This window comes from Drosophila guanche, unplaced genomic scaffold (assembly GCF_900245975.1).
Source record: "Drosophila guanche unplaced genomic scaffold, DGUA_6, whole genome shotgun sequence".
NCBI lineage: Eukaryota > Metazoa > Arthropoda > Insecta > Diptera > Drosophilidae > Drosophila > Drosophila guanche.
The window spans coordinates 3,845,950-3,865,511 of NW_022995748.1; the positions used below are offsets into that span (position 1 = coordinate 3,845,950).

General features: G+C 44.4%; 2 protein-coding genes across 2 annotated transcripts; both read right to left on the minus strand.

Moving 5' to 3' along the window:
- Window positions 1-246: 246 nt before the first annotated feature.
- Window positions 247-3,902, minus strand: LOC117584394 (carnitine O-acetyltransferase). The gene is made up of 4 exons (XM_034273251.1): window positions 3,756-3,902; window positions 1,718-3,697; window positions 1,216-1,667; window positions 247-1,159 (listed from the first exon to the last, which is right to left on the minus strand). Exons 1-4 carry the CDS (start codon window positions 3,792-3,794, stop codon window positions 313-315), a joined length of 3,318 nt encoding a protein of 1,105 aa, XP_034129142.1. The 5' UTR covers window positions 3,795-3,902; the 3' UTR covers window positions 247-312.
- Window positions 3,903-15,503: 11,601 nt separating this feature from the next.
- LOC117584395 lies at window positions 15,504-16,572 on the minus strand. Its single transcript, XM_034273252.1, has 5 exons — window positions 16,455-16,572; window positions 16,158-16,395; window positions 16,015-16,102; window positions 15,864-15,956; window positions 15,504-15,809 (listed from the first exon to the last, which is right to left on the minus strand). Exons 1-5 carry the CDS (start codon window positions 16,469-16,471, stop codon window positions 15,598-15,600), a joined length of 648 nt encoding a protein of 215 aa, XP_034129143.1. The 5' UTR covers window positions 16,472-16,572; the 3' UTR covers window positions 15,504-15,597.
- Window positions 16,573-19,562: the final 2,990 nt, after the last annotated feature.

Sequence of the window (19,562 nt, forward strand, 5' to 3'; positions counted from 1 at the left end):
TCACTGTCTCTTGCTCTCTCCATCTCTTACTGTCCGTGAGTCAGGCTAATATTGTCTCGATCGGCCAGCAAAGTTCTTGCCGTGTCGTGTCGGCCCGGGCCTTTGCCAGAGGTGAGCGTGTCTCGTGCATGAGTAATACGTTTTGTTTTAGCTTTTAAGCCCGGCCCTGACCCTGAACCCGAGCCCGCTTAAATTGGCTCTCGGCTAATGCATACACCGAATACTCATTCTCGTCTGTGCCAGAAATAAAGTGAAAGATTACGAAAGTGTATTTTCCTTGAGGGGGATGTGGGAACATTCAGTTTGTTGGCTCTACTTGGTTGGTGTTTCGTCAGCGCATTTGCAGACATTTTCGCCCACTCGATCACCGCCAGTCTGCAGGATTAGTCTGCGCATCGTATTCAAGGCCTTCTCTATCGCATTGCCGTATTGCACTGGATCAGTTTCCTTGTTGGAGCCCCATGCCGAAATGGAGAATATCATGTCCTTGTTGCGTGGATTGTAGCAGCAGCCATAGCCATTGGCAATCAGTGGCCCGTACGCCATGAAGGCTTCATATCTGCTGGGCACCTGGGAGCTGAACACCTGGAAGCTGACCGACTTGACGAACCCCTTCGACTGAAAGAACTTGGGCATCGGGAGACCATTCTCCTTGGCCATTTGCTGCAGCCCCAGCAGATGACGATCAATGCCTTGTCCCTGCAGTGCGAGTTTGGTCAGCTCCTGGTGGGAGTCCACAGCGGTGCGGAGAGCCAACAAACGGCTGTTATTGGTGCCCGGCCGGCAGGTCATGGATTTGACAAAGGCACTGGACTCCCTCGAGGTGGAGCGTACGGTCTCCGTGCGTCCCTCCTCGAACATGAGCAGGTGGGCCGACTCGTACTGGGCCGGCATCTCCCCGTGCAAATAGTAGTAGGCCAACTGCAGGGCCATCTGTATGTAGCTGTCCGCATTCAAACCCTGCGCCTTGATGAACTCCTTTCCATGACACTCGTACTTGAAGACGTGCAACTGCAGCCTGCTGCAGATTTTGTCAATATTTCGCTTTGCCTCGCACAGAAACAGATCCGTGCATTGGTTGAGTGGATCAAAGCAGAGTACGGTTGCTGCCTGCAGCTTGGAATTGCTGCAGCACTGACAGCCATAATTTGGTTGAGTTCTGAAAGGAGGGAATGCCAAAGATTAGCCCTGTAGCTTGGTGCTTCTAAGACTTACATTTTCCCCTGCACATAGTCCATGAGCATGGCCAGTGGCTGACAGTCGGCGGGTGCATGCTCGTAGCAGAAGCCAGCCATGCCATTCGGATTGACAATCAGCTGGATCGTCTTGTCCATCCAGCGATTGGCGCTGTTCTGGTGCCAGCCGCCGCCATGGAGGAGCTGAGCGGCATGCACGGCACTGGCGCCGTTCTCGGGCACCTCCACGCGGTCATCCAGGCAGACGATGAAGAGCGACTGCTCGATGGAGTGGACAATCGACTCGTTGTTGCCCTCAGAGCCACAGAGATAAGTGTACGCCTCGCCCCAGTTGTCGCGATTGTCGTGGGTGAGCAGGCCAATGGGCTCGCCCCTCTCCATGGGACAGTGCAGAATGCTGCCCAGTTGGTCGGCCAAATTGTGGACATGAGCAATCTTGCAGTCCGCACCATAAACGGGAAGCTTGAAGAACTGAAAGTGGAGATTTAGTATTTAAATAAAAGGCTAAGACATTTGCTTACATTATTTCTATGGATGACCACAACATACTGAGACTCTGAATACTGTTCGATGGTGTCGCAGAAGCGTCCCGGCTTGCGTACCGTGCCAAAGATCTTCCTGAACTGACTGTTGTCCAGATCGTGGCAGCACATCTTCACCACGGGTATGCCATTGTTGTCCACCAGCTCCTTGAACTCGCACATCCCATAGATCACCTTGGCCGTGTACAGCATGTAGTCCCGATTAGTTTCAAACTTCTGCATGGGCAGGGTCAGACAGGGACTCGAGAAGATGGTAACCGGCGCTCTGTAGCCCAGGTAGGCGGCATTTGTCCAGCGTGGAGTCAGCCAGTTGGTGCTGCACTTGGCCACATCCTCCAGCAGCTTCTGCAGCTGCGCACCCTCGCCGTCTTGGAACTCGATGGTTAGCTTATATTCCTCCAGGAATTCATCGGGCTTCAGGTGCGGCTGTAAGCTGCACAGATATCGCTGAATGGTGTCCTTCAGCGGCACCACCTGCTGGCAGAGTAGCTGTGATGTATTTGCCTCGCAGTGGCTCTGATCGCCTCCGGCTTGGGTGGACTGGCTGGGCGAGGGTTTCACGGATGGTGCAGGTGGTGGTGGTGGCTGCGTTGTAGTAGTTTTTGCCTTGGGTTGTGGTGGAGGAGACGGTGGAGCCGTGACTTTCGGCTGGACACTGGCTGCTGTGGCCATTTTTTTGCTGACTGTGGGTGAAGAGGCTGTCTTTCTTGCTGGACTGACTGATCCTGTGCCTGAGGACTTTCCCGATGGACTAGCTGGCCCTTTGGCTGACGGTTTGCCTCCCGAACTCGCTCCTTCTTTGGCAGCGGGCTTGCCTCCAGCTGTGGGTCTTGCTTTGGGTGAGGATTTGCTTTGTCCCTCTTTGGAAGAGGGTTTACCTTGTCCCTCTTTGGCAGAGGGTTTGCCTCCAGAGCTGGGTCCCTTTTTGGGTGCTGCCTTGCCTCCAGAACGGGTTCCTTCTTTGGGTGAGGACGTACCCGCATAGCAGCCTCCTCTTGGTGGCTTTTTACCACCGAGACGATTCCTTTCCATAAATGCCAGCATGCAGGGGTTTGGTACTTCCTTTGGCTTCTCTTTCTTTACTTTCGGGGACGATTCTTTCTTGGGGGGAACCTCTGGTTTCTTCTCTCCATCTTTTGGTTTTGGAGGCTTTTCACAGGGACTGGGTGAAGTGGGCATTGCGGATTTGTACTGTGTGATTGCTGGCTGTGTAGCTGCAGGGGGAGGCATTGCTGGTGGTATTTTTCTGGCTGGCGGAGGTGGTGGTGGTGGTGGAGGGGGCTTGGATGATGATGGTTCAGCTCTAACTGGAGGTGCCTGAGACGTTGGTTTATTTACAGGTACTCCAGCAGGCGGTGGCGGTGGCGGTGGAGGAATTGCAGATGTTTTGTGTGATGCATCGTTGGGATGAGCAGTTTTGCTTGGAGCTACTGCAGTGGCTTTTGGTGCAGAATCCTTGGGAGCAGTCGGTTTGGATGCTGCATCTTTAGGGACAGTGGCTTTTGGGGCCAAATCTTCTGTTGCTGCATCTTTGGGCTTTTTCTTTTCCTTCCGGGGTTCCTTTTTGGGACACGGCAGCTTCTCCTCAGTATTTTTACATTCCTTGTTAATTGGTGGAGGCTTGGATTGTCGAAACGGTGCTGCCTTCTCGCCTGGCGTGGGATCCTTCGAACATGGTGGCTCGCTTTGAGTTGGTTTGCAAAACGAGGGAGGTCTCTCCTTGGGCGGATCGTTTGGGGGATCCTTGCACTTGCCAGACGCTCCTCTCACGCTGCAGATTCTTGATATTAGGTCTGGGTTTTGGACAGGTAGCGCCTTCCAGCTGAACGGTCTGTGGGATGCTGTTATTTTGAAACTCTGCTCCGATTCGGACTGAATTGCCTTTCTGGCCGGCTCGTAGAGGCATTTGTGTGGCAGCATAATCTTGTTTCGGCTATAGAAACGTTGGTAATTCCTGAACTACTTATAAGGGTTCCTGTATTAGCTACCTTCGGCGAAGGGTTCTTTTGGGTCTTACCAAATTTAGATATCTTTCACCTTTCAACAAGGCTCGCATGCTGCTGAATGTCCAACACTGAAATTTTGATTCGTCGGCGGGCCAAAAGAAATTCGAATTTTGAATTTGAAATTTTAACTCAAAGCATTTTATACAAAAAACATTTAGACATTATTTGAAAAGGTGCGCTATAGAGAGAAAGGTTCTTTGGTAGGCTCTTTGCTTATTTTATGGATTTCAAAATTGATTGAATTAATTTAAAGTCCATTCATGCTGCCACATTCATTCTTGTAAAAAGAACTATTATCAGGGTCCCCATCAGGGTTCACGCCTTCGATTATCTCTGTTTACAGTTAACAGAACTCCCCTGCGAGCAATTGCTTGGTCAAGCTTTCCATTGCACAACTGTTTTGAGTGCATCGTGAACCATCCGTTCAGACTCTCATTGTCTGCAATTCTCTTTCGATCTCTATCTCTCTCTCTCTCTCTCTCTCTCCACCAAAGCAGTTTGCTTCAGAGCAACACGCTCGCATGATGTTCTCTCCGTCTCCCTTTTGATCTGTTCTTAAACATCATCGCTCTCCCTACGCTCGCTCTCTCAAACAGTTATTAGACAAAAAGTGGACAAGACGGTTCGTGCATGGCGATGGTATAAGCAGTGGACAATAACAAACGGTAAAGTGCAAAGAAAACAACGAAAGGGAACACTGCAAGCAATTTCGTTTGGCATAACCGAATACACTGCTAGCAATATTAAGTTGGAAGTCAAAGCGGCTCCATACTTAACCTTATCTAATATAATTTAAGGAATTAAATATAAAGTTTCGGTCCTAGTGCATTAAATTTCCACATCTCTAGCGAAGAAGAATCTTGTTCCACAGCCAAAATTGGAGCAAATCGAACAGATTTGCATCGCTCCTCAAGTCTGGAGTCGCTTCATTACGAGTACCTTTTACAGAACCTGTGCCGGGGGCCAAGCATTGATTATGGGTTTGTATTGCATGTTGTGGCGGACTTTACAAAATGTGAGTAGGGGACAACAGTGGGTGTGGAGGAATCTGGCGGGGTAGGCCATTGGGCAAATATTAACAAAATCAACAGCTCTGGGGGCCTCGGCTTGATTGCTTTGGCAAGTGAAGTAGCCATATTATGATTATTGCGAACTCCATGTGTGACGCAAGTGACGGCGAAGCTGGGCCTCTCACAGAGCGAAAAATGCAATAATTGCATATTGACCCATTTTCTCAACAATGCGTCGCGAAGGGCGATATGAAGGAGGAGGAGGAGGGGCCCACCAGTTCGTGCTGCGGTTGCCTCTGACTCTGCCACTGCTGCTGGAACTGCTGCTTCCACTGTTTGTCGATTGGGTTACGCATGCGTGAGCGTTGCCTTCATTTAATTAGGCGGCGACACCTGCGCGGACACGCAGACAGACGGACGGAGACGGAGCCCCAGAGTCCGAGACGGAACTGAAGGCGAAGCTGCAGTCGCCATCAATCAGCGAACGAGGCAAACAAGGCGGCAACTGAGGCGTGAAAACGGCGAACAAAACAGCGCCAAAAGTGAAGTGCAGAAAATCATACAAAATCAGCAAATACCCTTTCTAATTTATTTAATTAGGTGTATCTAATTTGTATTAGGAATAATCCTCGTTTTGTCTTTGCTGCCATTATCTGTCACGCACTTAGCTGTCATTGCAGGGAGGCTTGAAAGATTTTGTTACACGATTAGAAAATTGATTAAAAAATGCTATGGTCTGTGTTGGCAACTACAAATTAATATACCCTCACACAAGAAAGAGAAGATTGCAGCGCAGAAACAAAATGAAAATGAAAACGCAGCAAAGAGAGCTGGAGCCGCTGCATAAATGAAAAATGAGAATCGAGAGGTATACGGAGATGCAGCCCGAACCAGAGGCAGAGGCAGGGACATGGAGCTGTGGTAGTTGCAGAGGCAGCGGCAGGGGCACTCCAGGGGCGTGTTTAAGCTCATTTGACAATGAAGTACTTTGAGCCTGACGGCGACTGCGTTTCGGCGCGTTTTTATTATTTGCCTGCCCCACTTTGCGTACAGCGGCGATAATTGACGCCACGGTGGCTGCAACTGCAACAGAGCCACCACCAACAACCACAGGCACAAAAGCAACATAAAGGGAAAGCTAGCCTTGTGGTGCGAAGCTTTTGGATACTCTTTAATATATGCATAGATACATATATAGATATGTTCATATGTATGTGGATAGAAAATTCACTTTGTTTTAGATCAAATAAAATATTTATTTCACAAAAAATAGACGAGAAGGTCGAGTTTTCTAGCATCAAAGGTTCGAACTGTTACCTTCTTTGCTCTGAAACATTTATTCAGCATCATTATACCCTCTAAAAGTGTATACACTCCAAACCTCCTGATGGCCCACAATTTGGACTGCACTTTATTAAAGTAAAGTACCCATCCGAAGGAACCCCCAGCCCAGTCGCAGTCGCTGCCACAGGCCTGGCCCATACCCCAAGTGCGTCGCGTGCTTGCGTGAGTGTTTTTCACTTGAGGCCATCATCATCATCGACATCAGCAGCAGTGGCAGTGGCAGCAACAGCAGCAGCGGCTTGGGTGATGCATTTTGCATTTTTCAGGTGTTATGCAATATTGGTTGGAGCTATGTCAATGGGGTGGTTCTCAGACAAACTGAGTTGGCAATGATCCAAATGAGTGAAGCCATTTCTGGGGAGTGTCAGAAAAGGCAGAATTAATGAGGGTTTTATTCCAAAAACTCACAATGGATGTTCCAATTGGGAGAGGATTATTCACTGACAAAATAACCATTAGTCGTAGGATATATGGAATTAACGAATTGAAGCAAGTCAGGTTTAATGTTACGTTAATTGTAGTGTCCAAAAATAGTCACAATTTTCGGGAATATTTTACTTTATCGTAGGAGAATTTTTGTCTCAGACTAATAGCATGTTCTTGGAAAATATTATTTACTGCTCTAAGGTTTGTTTGCTAGTGAAAAATGAAAATATATTCTTCTCCCACAATCCCCACTCGACCAAGCTACACGTTTTTCCCATTCAGATGTCTAGGGGAAAGAATGAAATTGGTTGATGAGAGATTTTCAATCCGAGACCTCCCACGTCCATCCATTTGGCATCATTACTCAATCCAGAGCTTTGTGGAAATTCCTCAGTACAATAGAAAGGAAAATGTTTGTGCTGCATGGCAATTTTTGTTGTTTTTATTTTGGCTTATTGTTGGCTTTTCTCTGGCATTGAGTAAATGCGAATTTCCTGTGCATTGTGTTGGATTTGTCTGTTGGCCAAGCAAATGATCTGCTGCTAGCATTCCCCCCCAGGAAAAAAACCTGCTGACCTCAGAGAGCAGTGCCAGAGTTGCAATTAGTAGAAAAGTAATTTTCGTTTTTGTTTCTTTAGTATTGTTTCAGTTGCGGTTTCTGTATTTCCATTTTTCGAATCTCTGCTCAGCGATGCTGAAATAAAAAGTATTCTAACACCCTTTGTTCTGTTAAACATTCATAGGTACATCTGAATATACATATTTTCACATATATAATATATATATATTGCGCATGATTAATGCCCTGCATTGAGTCATGTCTGAGGAGCGAGCGGAGCTATTCCTCATTCCCAAAATCAGTTGAACTTGTGAGCGCTTTAAACCAATAAATACCATTTCAAAGCTCTGGTCAGGTTTCGTTGATAACATGCCGAGCGGCGTCAACAACCCAACCAGCCAATAAATACACAACCACATTCATCGCGGAATGGGCAGCGAATTGGTCACACGTGTAAACATGAGACGTGGATTAGAACAAGACCAAGAGCTGTCCAAAGTCTGTCCCAGTCCAATGAGCTAATTTTTATCGCTCTGTGACACACGAAGTACTTACAATGAAGAACAGCCCAAACAACACACGTAACCCGAAGAGACTTGAAGCGTTGTTCGACTCTAAATGGACTGCAGTTTGGCCCTGTACAGGGGAAAGTTCCCTCTAAGCATTAAGCTTGGAAAGAAGCACGTACTTGGGTTGGGTTGGGTTGGGTTGGGTGTCGTGTCTGCTCCTCCTTGGTCACAGTTCCACTTTTGTTATCTGTGAAATATTTGGCACAAGAGCCGCGATATCTGATACCGTTTGCACGGATTTCGGATACGACAGATAAGCGACATTCAGCGACTCTTCCTCCGATTGCTAAACAAAAGAATGAAATGGCTGAGGATGGAATCTGGGGCTCAGCTGATAAGCAGGGCACCAAATTCAATTTGCCATCCATTGATGGGCAGCGATAAGAACTCAGAAGAGGGGAGAGAACTACCAGAACAGGGGACTTAATACCAACGATTGCTCTGTCATTATGACTTAAGAGTAAGAACAGACCATAAAGTGTGCTCTCCCTTTGGTTCATTGCTGAGTGGGGCAGTGGTGCCATCAGCCATCAGCCATCCGCCAGCCAAGAGTACGAGAGGATGGACAGAGACCGAAAGAGATTCAGTGACATAATAAATAAATTTAATCAGTTGGCTGCTTAAAACGCTTCCGTTGTTGTCTCTCCACTGCTGAGGAGGAAACCGAATCGGATTCTAAATCAGCTTTAAGTTCTGCCTCCAGTCCCTCCAGGGGAATGCCCCTGCTCCAGCTCGGAGTTATCTTGGTGTCTTGTGTCCCGTTGGCTCCTCTGACTCTTGGTTTACTTTGAGATTCCACTGTCCCTGACTGTCTCTGCTTCTTATAGATGATTGTTGCTGCTGCTCCAAGAGCTGCCTCTGTCATAAGTTCATATTTGGAGTGCTTGGTGTTCATTTCTTTCAATTTCTCCCTTTTTACGACCATCACCACAGTGGGGTTATCTTACCCCGACTCTGCTTCACTCTCTCTCTCTCGCTGTCATTGTCTGCCTATGTTCTCTGTTCCATTTGGAGTCCATACAATAAAGCCTTGTCTGCAGGCTCTATTGCGTATGCGTAATCAGGGACTTAGACTCAAAGGTTAACTGTGGGTAACAAGAGGCATTTTTCAATTATTCTCAGCTTCTCGTGTTACTTTCTCGGGTTTCTCTGCATGAGCTGGCGCTTTCTTATGTATGGTTTGTTTTGCTTCTGTGGGTTGTGCGTATTTTTGAAAGCAATTTCATTTTCATTCATCGATTCCATTGACCCAATTCTAGACGGGACTGGGGGTACCCAATTGACGATTCTAGTCTTGAGCGATAATTAACTTTTACTTTCAGCCGTCGCGCTCGCTTCATTTCATTTCGTTTCGTTTCGCTTTTTTATTTTAATTCGTTTCGTTTCGTTTGATTTTGTTTGGATTGGGTTTGGGTTTGTGTTTGTGTCGGTGGCTGGCAGACAAGTCCATTAAGCATTCACACAATTTATGCAAATCAGTAGAAGTTGAAATTAATTCTAAATAAATTCAACGCGAAATGCTGTAGAGGCTGCGTTGTCTATGACTGTGTGTGTGTGTGTGTGTGTGTTGTCGTGAGGCACTTGACTAATTAGCATATTTATGCGATTTATGCGAGGCGCCTCTTCATTTCAATATCAAATTCACGTCGAACCGGAGAGTCTTTTGCCTGCTCCTCCTCTGGATAGTTCGTCCCTCTCAATGTAATGTGCTAATTGGTAATCACCTGTCTTCACAACGCCATTGCAGCTGTGGTCTCTAGCTTGGAGACGAGACCCCACTTCAAGGACTGTTTGTAAATGAAATTCGTGGCGAGCTCGCTTCCGCTTTGGCTTTTTATTGTAATTTTTATTAGCCAAGATCTTATTGTATAAACAAAACCAGTTGGCAACCTGTTGGCCACACAGTTCTTGGAATTTATAAATTACATTTTACAATCATTCGAGCTGAGCGATGGGAGTTCTACGAGTATAGCTATGGAAAATGCCGTCTCTAATTCAAAGCCAAGGTTAAATATGTTAGCATTTTGTCGAAGAAATTCATTGAATCAGAACATTTTCATGACAAGAATGATTCAAGCTAGAATATAAATCTATTTTCGTACCAAAAAATATGAAAATAAATAATTCCGACAGAAAACTTTAAGGAAAACGTTTCTTTATTGATAAAGCCAAGTTTTTGTATTGTTTCGGCTTTCATTTGTCGCTATTAATGGCACCAACGAAGCCCAGCGTCATCGGCCGTCAAATGGGGATATTGTGGAAAAATGTATCTGCATTTTCCACCAATGAATTTTCGCCACGTATGGCGCAGAGTTCTGTTTGCATTGCAAATTATATGGCAGACTTCAGGGCGGACAAGGGGAAGGCTGAAGCCTTTATCCTGTTGCCTTCCGACGTCCATTCAAAGTAAAAAGGCAAATTGATTTAAGCTGCAGTTCCGCCATTGATGGATGAAGAGTGGAAATGTTGAAAGACTGGCGGAAAATGTGAATAAAAATGAAAAATTAAAAGTATCAGAATGGATGCCCTAGCAGAGGAAAAAGTGGTGATGGATATTTTAAATGGGAAGGAAAATTAAGAAGAGTTTTATAAAGATGGCAAACTTTTGAGGAATTAACAAAAAAAGAAAGTCCAACTAAAGGATCCTAATAAAACATAAACACACCTATCCAGAACATATGCTCAACCTGCTCCCAAAGAGCAGCGACCACCGCACTTAAGCAGAAGCATCCACTGAATGCTGAATGCATTCAACAGCCCAACCAACCATCTGGGGAAAAGCGTCGCCCCCATGGAAAATAATGATACAGAAGGAGAAAAAGAAATAAAGCAAATGCAGGGAAATATATCCCAAAGAACAATACGCAAATTAATCACCACCCACACACGCGCGGGACTTCTGCCATTCGTTATCCGTTTTTCTCCACAAAAATGCGACAGTCAAAGTATTTTGCATTAACATAAATTTTATTGCATATACGCATCATTGCAGCCGCTCCACCAGATGGCTAAGATTGAGGCCATAGAAGCGAAAAAGAGGAAAAGCGCGTGAAAATGTGCCACTGCCGCAGATGATTTTCCATATTTATTATTTTGGCCCAGAGAGACGATGACGTTGCCCGGTGGTGGACACTTTTTTCTTGCTTGCCAACGATCCGCCAGGGAATCGCGAGACAGCAGGCAGCTGTCTGATGTCGCCTCCTGTTGGCCACTCACGGCGCCTGGCACAATGACAAATTACAAGTTGAAAGTTGACCGAACTTTGGCGCGACAGTGTCCACAGTTTTCGCCCTCTCTTAATTTTTATATCCGGTGGTTGTCATACAGCCGCTTCACGAAGGTATATTCTATTTGTGAAGATGTATGTAATGGATTCAGTAAGCGATCCAAATTATGATTTAAATTTCATGATGTCTAGGCAAAGACAAAATGAATAAAATTTTCTTACATATTTTACACTTCCACTTACACTTTTCTTCCATAAATAAATGTAATCACATGGTAGCCCACAGTCCTCAGATGGCATGGAAAGATTTCGGATATATTTTTGCACTGTTCTTGTTCTCCCCCAACCAGATCAGAACCTCTCCCTAGACAGCTGTCAGTTGTCCAATCTTTGGCTCCGACGGCTCGGTCGCCGAGGCCTTTGAAATTGATGAGGCCTTTGTGTTTGTTGTTTTGGCAAATGAGGCGCAGATAAGCGTCAACTTTGACGCCCTCTTGAGCATATTTTTCTGCCCCTTCCCCTCGCTTCGCCGACTTCTCCACCCCTCCTCCCATTCTCTGTTTCTGTTTCTTTTTCAGTTTCGGTTTCGTTTTCCCTTCAAAGTTCTCGTTTTTCGAGCTGCTTTGCTTATCATCGAAGCTGTTGCGTCTTCTTCCACAAAAAAAAACAATAACAACAACCAGAACAAAAACACATTTCCGAGCTTGGGTTCGGTTCATTCTTTGGCTTATTTGTTTGTGTGTGTGTCTCTAGCGCGCCTCATTTGAACCCGCCGAACCCTGTTCCATTCTTTTTTTTCCATTTTGTCTTTGGTTTGGTTCTTTTTTTAGTTTTTGCATGTTTTTTGTTGTTGTATTGTGCGTGACATATTTGTGTGAGCATTTCATTTGACTCTTCACTTGTCCCCTTTTGGGGGCTAACCATTTGTCTGGCTGAATGCTTGACTCGGATTTGTCTCTGCCCCTCTACTGGGGCTTCCAAATGGCAATGGGGTATGGCAGATTGATGGTGAAGGATTGGAGTTGGCCTGGAGTGCCTTAAGAGGGTGCTATGGTTTATCATTTAGGGGAATCAATGAGGTGCGGATAGGGGAAGGACAGTTAGAACACTTATAAAATGTGGGGGTGGGACTATAGAAGAAGATAATGATTTTGGGATAAGAGCTTGGACAGTAAGTGTAAAAATTAAGCTATTTCTGCGCAGAGTATTTGCCATTCGGTTGCACAGGCAGGTTCAGCACGCGAAAGTGCTGGCAAGTCAGAAAGGGAGAGAGAGAGAGAGAGCGAGAGCTTTAGAGACAATGACTGAGAGAAAGAATCATCATGGAATCATCTTTCAACGTTCTCATCGCTGCCTGCACTGATTCTCGTGCAAATCCCCCAATGAATAGCAAGCTGCAAACTGCATTTGAATTGCAAACCCCAAAGCCAGCCACCAGCCACATCCCCACTCTAAAGCAGCCACATCCTCCGCATGCTCTTCACCACGAGAAACCCACATTAGTTTAGCATATGTTTTACATAACTGGAGAGTCGGAAACAGAAGCAGAGACTCGCACTGGGACTGGGACAGAGTCTATTCCCCAAAGCTGAACTGAATCCTCCGGCTTTTGCTCCACTTTGTCTGACTGAAACTTTCGTTTTTCGTAGATTTCTTCTTTTGTATTTTTTGCTTCTTATAGATAGATGTTTTTGTTTATAGCTGACAGCACACTTCCTGTCCGTCCTATCACTAATCCATGCCGCCGTGAGACATCTTTAATGCCGGCAAAGAATTCTAGTTTCGTTTTTGTTTTCTATGAAATCAAAGATTGAAGCAAAAGTAAGAAATGTACGCAGCACAAAAATACAATTTATTGAAATGGCAAAAGGAAGACCTTGATCTTTAGATTATCACATCAATAAATGGTATTTTGTTGTATTCCATTTTATATTTCTTTCTTTGTCGCTGCTGCTTTTTCAGTTTCAGCGGCATCTTCAGCATCGTCGTTGAGCTGAGGTCTTCTTGTTGTTCTTGTTCTTTGAAAATTGAAACCGAAAATGAAACGGAAACTGGTGGAACCAGTCGAACGGCCACAGCAAAAACAAAAAAATCAACCGACCAAACCGAACCAAAAAGAACTTCTTCTTTGGCTAATTAAGAGTTTTTGGTTAGCGCCAGCTTCCAGTTATAAACAAAAACACATCTCCATACACGAGTATAGGAACAGATACGCGACACGAGTATCTTAAATCACAGATCTTGGACCATTAATTTAAATGCAACTCTATTAGGCGGGAGAGTCATTCTGCATGAAGTCACTCGCTGTGATACGATGCGAGGGGCTCGCATGTGCGACTATTCCACAAATGACGCTTACGTGATTACATAAATGGCCACAAAAAGTGATTTGAACTTGAAATTGCCAAATGCGTCATGCAATTGAAACAACTACAACAGCTCGTACCAACTCGGCCCCAGGTCTGCTGGGAGCAGCGCAAAGAAACTACGAAAAAACAAAACAAACTAGAGAAAAACGCTGAAAATCGGTGGAAATAAAAACGTACCAGCCATAAAATTGTTACAATGACAACAAAAAAACGGCAACAAAATCGGCTCAAAGCTGAGCGCATTTAGCCAGTAGATCAAATTGAATAACAGCCTTAGCCACAGCAGCAGCAGCAGCAGCAGCAGTACAACAAAATTGTATGTACAACAAGCGAATGCAAAACTGGCTAAAAAGAAGATCAGCAGAAGCAGGAAAACACTCGCCTCTATATATATATATATATATATGCATATTTCATGTACATTTTTATGTATAGATTGGTATATATATTCGAACATCTCTGTTCTGTCACTGTTGGTAGACTCTTAAATAATGAGAATTACAGTTGATATTCTGGTAAGAGTATCCGAGTGGTTTCTGCATTCCATTTACTTCTCTGAATATTTTGCAATACGTGCTTCTAGTTTCCTTTATAATACGAAGATATTGTAATATTTTGTATACAGCGTTAGGCGAGCTCACCGATTTATGTAATTTGCAGCTGATTTATGTAAAATAAGTAAAAATAATGTAAATGCATTTGTTGGCCTGAAAAATGGGTCTGTGGGAGGAGCTTCTTATGGAGTTGTTGCAGCTGTGGTTTTTGCTGTAACTCGTGGTGTTGATGTTGCTTCAGTTCATGTTTGATGTCATTTTTATGTACACAGCTGCTACTCTGGCTTGATGCCCTTCTGCTATTCCAAAGATGTTGATTATTGTGATCAGCCATTAGTCACAGAGTTGCTGCTGCAGATACTCCTACTGTTATCAGATATAGCTTGAATAAATATCTAAAGGCATATTTTATGTATGAGGATTGAACGTATCAGTGGTTCCTGTGCAGAATGGCAAAGCAAGCATTAAAGTAATCTCACGTGTGATTTATCCCAGAATAAAACTATTGTAAACTCAGGCAAATGGGAAATGGGAAACATATTTTGGAATAAATTAAATTACTCACCTGCTTCAAGCAAATGGAAGACAAGACTTGTTCCTGCTGGCGATCTGATAACAAGCTTATGTCAGCTTCCAATCTGACTAATACAAAGAGCGGTGGAGGCTGCAGCCAAGACAAATCCGACAACATTGTCAAACCAGATGCATATCTCGAGAACGTGCAACTGAGATTTACACCCCGGCGAAACCTCTTTACCCCATGAACATACCCACACCCGTACTCGTACTCGTACTTGGATGCAACTAAGCTGATTTTGTCATGGCTGCCAAGGCGAATAGAAATACTCGATATGAAAATATTCAATGATTTTGGCCACAATGTTTTCAGGACTAGCATTAACAGGCTGGAGGTTAAGTGGGAGCGAAGGAAGGCGCCGTCTGCCTTCGAGTGACAAACACATTAGCATTAGCAGCAAAATATGTGTGACCAGTCCAGCAGAATGCAAATTTCGATTCGAAAATTGGATTGTGGAGTTGTGAGGAGGAATTGGTTTTATTTCGGGCCCCAGATGCTGTCGGAAGCGGAATCCTGACCCGAAATTCGCATGACAATGACAATTATCTCAGGGCCAGCTAGTATTATCCTCAATTTCCCTTCCTATACGAAACACGCCCACACAATGAGGGATAATTGTGAGTTACGCATAGCCCAAGTGTGTCCGGGTACGGGTTTGATTTTATTGCCTACCCGCACAGACCCCACAGACAAAGCCAATTTGTGCGTGGCCGAAGCCATTTGGCCAACGGGAAGCCGCACAACAACACAGCCAAAAAATTGCTAGAATTGGGGGAAAATGTGAAAATGAAAATACCCAAAAAGACAGACACCAGTCTTTTGGAGTGGACTGGGGTCGAGTCGGTCCCACAGCAAATTGAATTGAAGCATCGCCACAGCCAGCAAAAGCATCAATTCAATGCAAGGAGTCTCTGTCTCTCTCTCTGCCTGCCTCCATATGTGTCCCTTCTTATGCTCTCCTTTCGGAACCCAAGTGGTACTCAGAAGTGGAAGTGGAAGTGGAAGTGGATGGGGCAGTGGGTCGTCGGCAGGCATATGCAATCAGTCGAGTGAGACTGTCGCTGGTAATTGATTTCAGTGGGTCCGCCCAAAATCTAATTAAGTTATACGATTTCCCCCACATCATTTCCCGATACATTCCACCCATTTATTATGCTGTAACAATTAGCGACAGTTATGCAATTAATTCATGCTGTCATCGACATCGTTATCGTAATTATCAATGATCATTCCATCGATTGTATGGTGCCAAATATCGGTAGTGCCTTCTTCTATCGTGGTTTGACCTTATGAACCACTCAAAACAGTACGCTTTGTGCTTTAGCCACACTACGGTTTTTGTATCGATCTGGAAGCTCTTCAGCACCTGCCTTAAAGTCCGTAACGTTAACTTCATTGGTGATGTATTGCGTGTGAGAATTCGTATGGTAACTGTAAAGCAACAAGGGCATTAAGTGGAAATGGTCTTACTGCAACAATACTTACTATCAAATCTCCTTGTTTGTGCATTGTAAATGCAGTAATACAAAATGGCATAACTAATATAGTCCGTACTCACGATGCTATTGGTGAAATTGTCTAAAAATTGTAGAAGGTGCGAGTAATAGTAATACAAAAAGTGTTCCAGGGCACTCACAATCAGAGGCATCGTAGGCGCTGCATTCCAGCCGATACAACGGATGTTCCATTGGTGTCGTGGCATAGGCATACCAAAAACCCAAAATCTGTTTCCAAATTTCGAACTATGTATGTCTATTTCCATTATTTTGAGGGGCATACCTTTTGAACATCAATTGGATTAATGTATGTCACTTTGTGGCATGTTTTCCTATGTCGTAGATATGCGAATTCGTACTGCTGAGGCTCGACTAAGAATGAACTCCGCATCTCGATTTTAGCTACTGCACTTCTGAGGGTTACATTTCCTGATTTTGTGGTCAAGCCTCCTTTCGTTCCCGATTGTGTGGTGTTAATTTCTGCATTAATGAGTGGACAAACCACCACCATTACCAGAAGTCTGTTGGGGCAGTCCTACTTTAGAAAACATTTTGGCAAACGCTTATAAATAAATCTTACATTCCGTGCCCAGTCATTACGAATTGTTTCCAGCTTTAGTTTGAGATTCTTTTTGTTTCTCGATCATTTGTGGTGTTACCAAATGGATTCGTGCCGGCTTTCAAGCCGTCAACTTCTCGGATATTCAATAATTGTCAGAGCTTTACGTGCCGCATTCTACCAAAGTACACTTTTTTATAATATATTTTTTAATTGCATAACCGGTGACGCTTCTACGCTGCTGTTACTGTTTATTTTTGTGTTACTGCTGTTGACTTTTGTGTTCACATATTTTCGAACAGGGAAACGTGCAACGGAATCGGAAATGGGGCACGGACATTTGCAATTACAATCGACAGGGTCTCTGTGTCTGGTGTCTGCCATTGTTAATGCCATTTGTGTACGAGTGATTCACAGCTGCTGATCTGATTACGGGTATGTCATCTCCATTTGATTCACCGATCCGACAAGCTTCCGACATGCGTTTACTCAAAGTATAACCAAAGAGCTTCAGCAAAATTCAGACACTGTTTATAGTTTAAAGAATAATGTAATGGCAGAAAGTCGCCTCGTAGATGTTTATACATTTTGTGTATTTTTGTTCTGCCCTGCTAAAATCAAATTAGTTTTCATTCGGGCTAAGTGTTTGCTCTCAAACATGGTTCGTGCGCTTAAAAGCATTAAACTATATAATTTATTTATTTTCAATTAAATTCTAAGCAGATTTGCAGCTCCATATACCGCCGCCGCCCCTTCGTTGGGACTTTCTCTTGATTTTGGGTTTGGGAAATGCCTTTATTTTTGGTCAATTTTGCGCAACAATTATGTGAACCCACGAACTTTGTCCGGGGACTCCTCGGAATACCCGCTGAGAGCCATGGCTCAGTGCCGGCTCGGGCCCTTCCTTCACTCGATGGCAGCTCCCGACAACGTCAAATGATTTATTCAATTTGTGCCATGAAGCGTAAACTTTTTGTTTGCCTGTTGGCCTCGTTGTCTGGCGCTTGTTGCTCCTCTCCTCCGCCGCTTGCTGGGGCTGCGGAAGTTGCCTGTGTGAATCAATCCGCCATCACAGGACACAGAACGGCCACCGCCACCATTCCAGCAGTTCCAATTTAAATAGTTTTTCCACATGACAATGGCCCAGGCTGTATTTTGCTGCTGCATATCTCACTCTTTTTGCCCCAGCTGGACAAAAGGTCAAACTAGATTTGAATATTTTACTTGATTTTATGTGTGTGCAACTGTGCGACATGTTGCGGTTAATAAAGATGAGACAGATAGGATTGAAAGCACAGACAGAACAAATGCTGGATAAACAGGAGTTAACTATGGGTAAGTAACTTCAGGAAAATAGACCGTTTAGTTATACAAAATGTAAATGTTTCCATTATTTTCAGTTCTGATTATAGTGTAGAATGTGACACATAATTAGATGCTTGCCAAGTTTAACTTTTGCAGTGTAGAAAAGCGTTAAGTGTTCTCCGTCTCCGTCAACTTTTCTCTGCTTTTTGTTCTGTGAGTTGTGTGATATAATTTGCTTTTCGCTTGCTACCAATTTATTGCCAATTATAATTACAACTGTTTGGGTTGTTCTGCCAGATAAAATGCTCAAAATTATTGCATTTTTCAGCTTCATTTGTTTACGACTGCTTTTCACTTTCTTTCATGCTGTGCTCCTCTCTCCATTCGCCAATATTTAACGACTGTTGGTGGAAAAAGTTTTCTTTTTACAACGATATTAAGTTAATTACTTTTGCTGGTGCCCACATCTGGATGGTTGGAGCAGAGTAGAGCGGAGCGGAGTGTGTCTTGAGATATTTTGAGCTTGGTCGGGTGTTTATGGAATGCCTGTGGACTCATAATTAATAAGCATTTAGTTGGACACACCTCGAGCACAGGTCGCACAGTTGGGGTCTTCAATGATGTTGTCAAGAAGCGTGAGCTGTAAAAAGTGTATTTCATATTTGATTTTTATGATGCATTTCGCACGCCTTCCCATTGAAGGGCGAACGTGCCTGCCAGCCAGCCACTCGCTGATGATTTCACCAACCTTCCAACCTTACTCCAGCCCAGACCAAAGCTGAGCGACACTGAAGAAGAGAAAACACTTGGATTGGAGTTGACTCAACCGATGAGGAAGTCTCTTGAGGAAGGTGCCAAAGTGAAACTGCCATAGCTAATCAAAAGTCTGTAATTAGCCGAAATTCAAGTGCAGGAATACCGCTATGGATGGCTTATGGGCAGTTATTGTGGGCATTGGGAGTAAATGAGTTAATTTGATGATAAGATATTATCGGCTAAGATGGCTCGTGAAATGGGATCATCAAAGAGTACCAATAATGGTTATATGGGGTGTGATATGAATGAGATCAGAGGGAGAAATCTGTGTGGAAAGTGTAAGTCAGGTAAAAGAGACATCTTACCGAAGAGAGTGCAAGAATATTCAAGGGATCAATCCATGGACTTGTTTAAGTATTTATAATATTTTCTATTATATTTATTTCATATTTTTACACAATTTCTCATCCTTTCACAGTCCCAAAAATAATGCAATTCTCCCCTCAAACACACAAATTTTTACAACACAGACCCCCCATTGAAGCAGACAACTTGTGTCCACTTCTGGAGAGTAGCGCCTGTCAAAGTATCGCAAAATGTGTTGCTCATATAAATTTCATTTATGCCAGTTAAATTAATTACTGTCAACACATGCGAGGCGGCGGCAGCAGCAGCAACAATAACAACCGGAGAGGCAGCCACAGCAAAAACAATTGCCAATCAGCCACAAAAACTAAAGCAGGCCAAGCCAAAAGTCCAACAGCGAAGACGCAACTCGGTGGAGAGTAGCAGTGGTGGCAGTGGCAGCGCCAGTGCGAGGGTCTCGAGCCTCGAGAGTCCGAGCGTGTTGCGAACATAAACACAAAGTCATAAAGTTTTTACACAAAAACATTTAATTTTATTGCATTTTTGGGCAGCAGCCAGACCCGACAAGAGCAGTGCAGAGCAGACCAGTGACCAGAGGCAGTCCGCGCCCGAGCCCCGGCCAGACGACGGCACTGAAACAATGCACCAAAAAGGATGGGTAAAGGGGGAATCGGCAGGCGGACAGTGTGGGTAGAGTAGGGG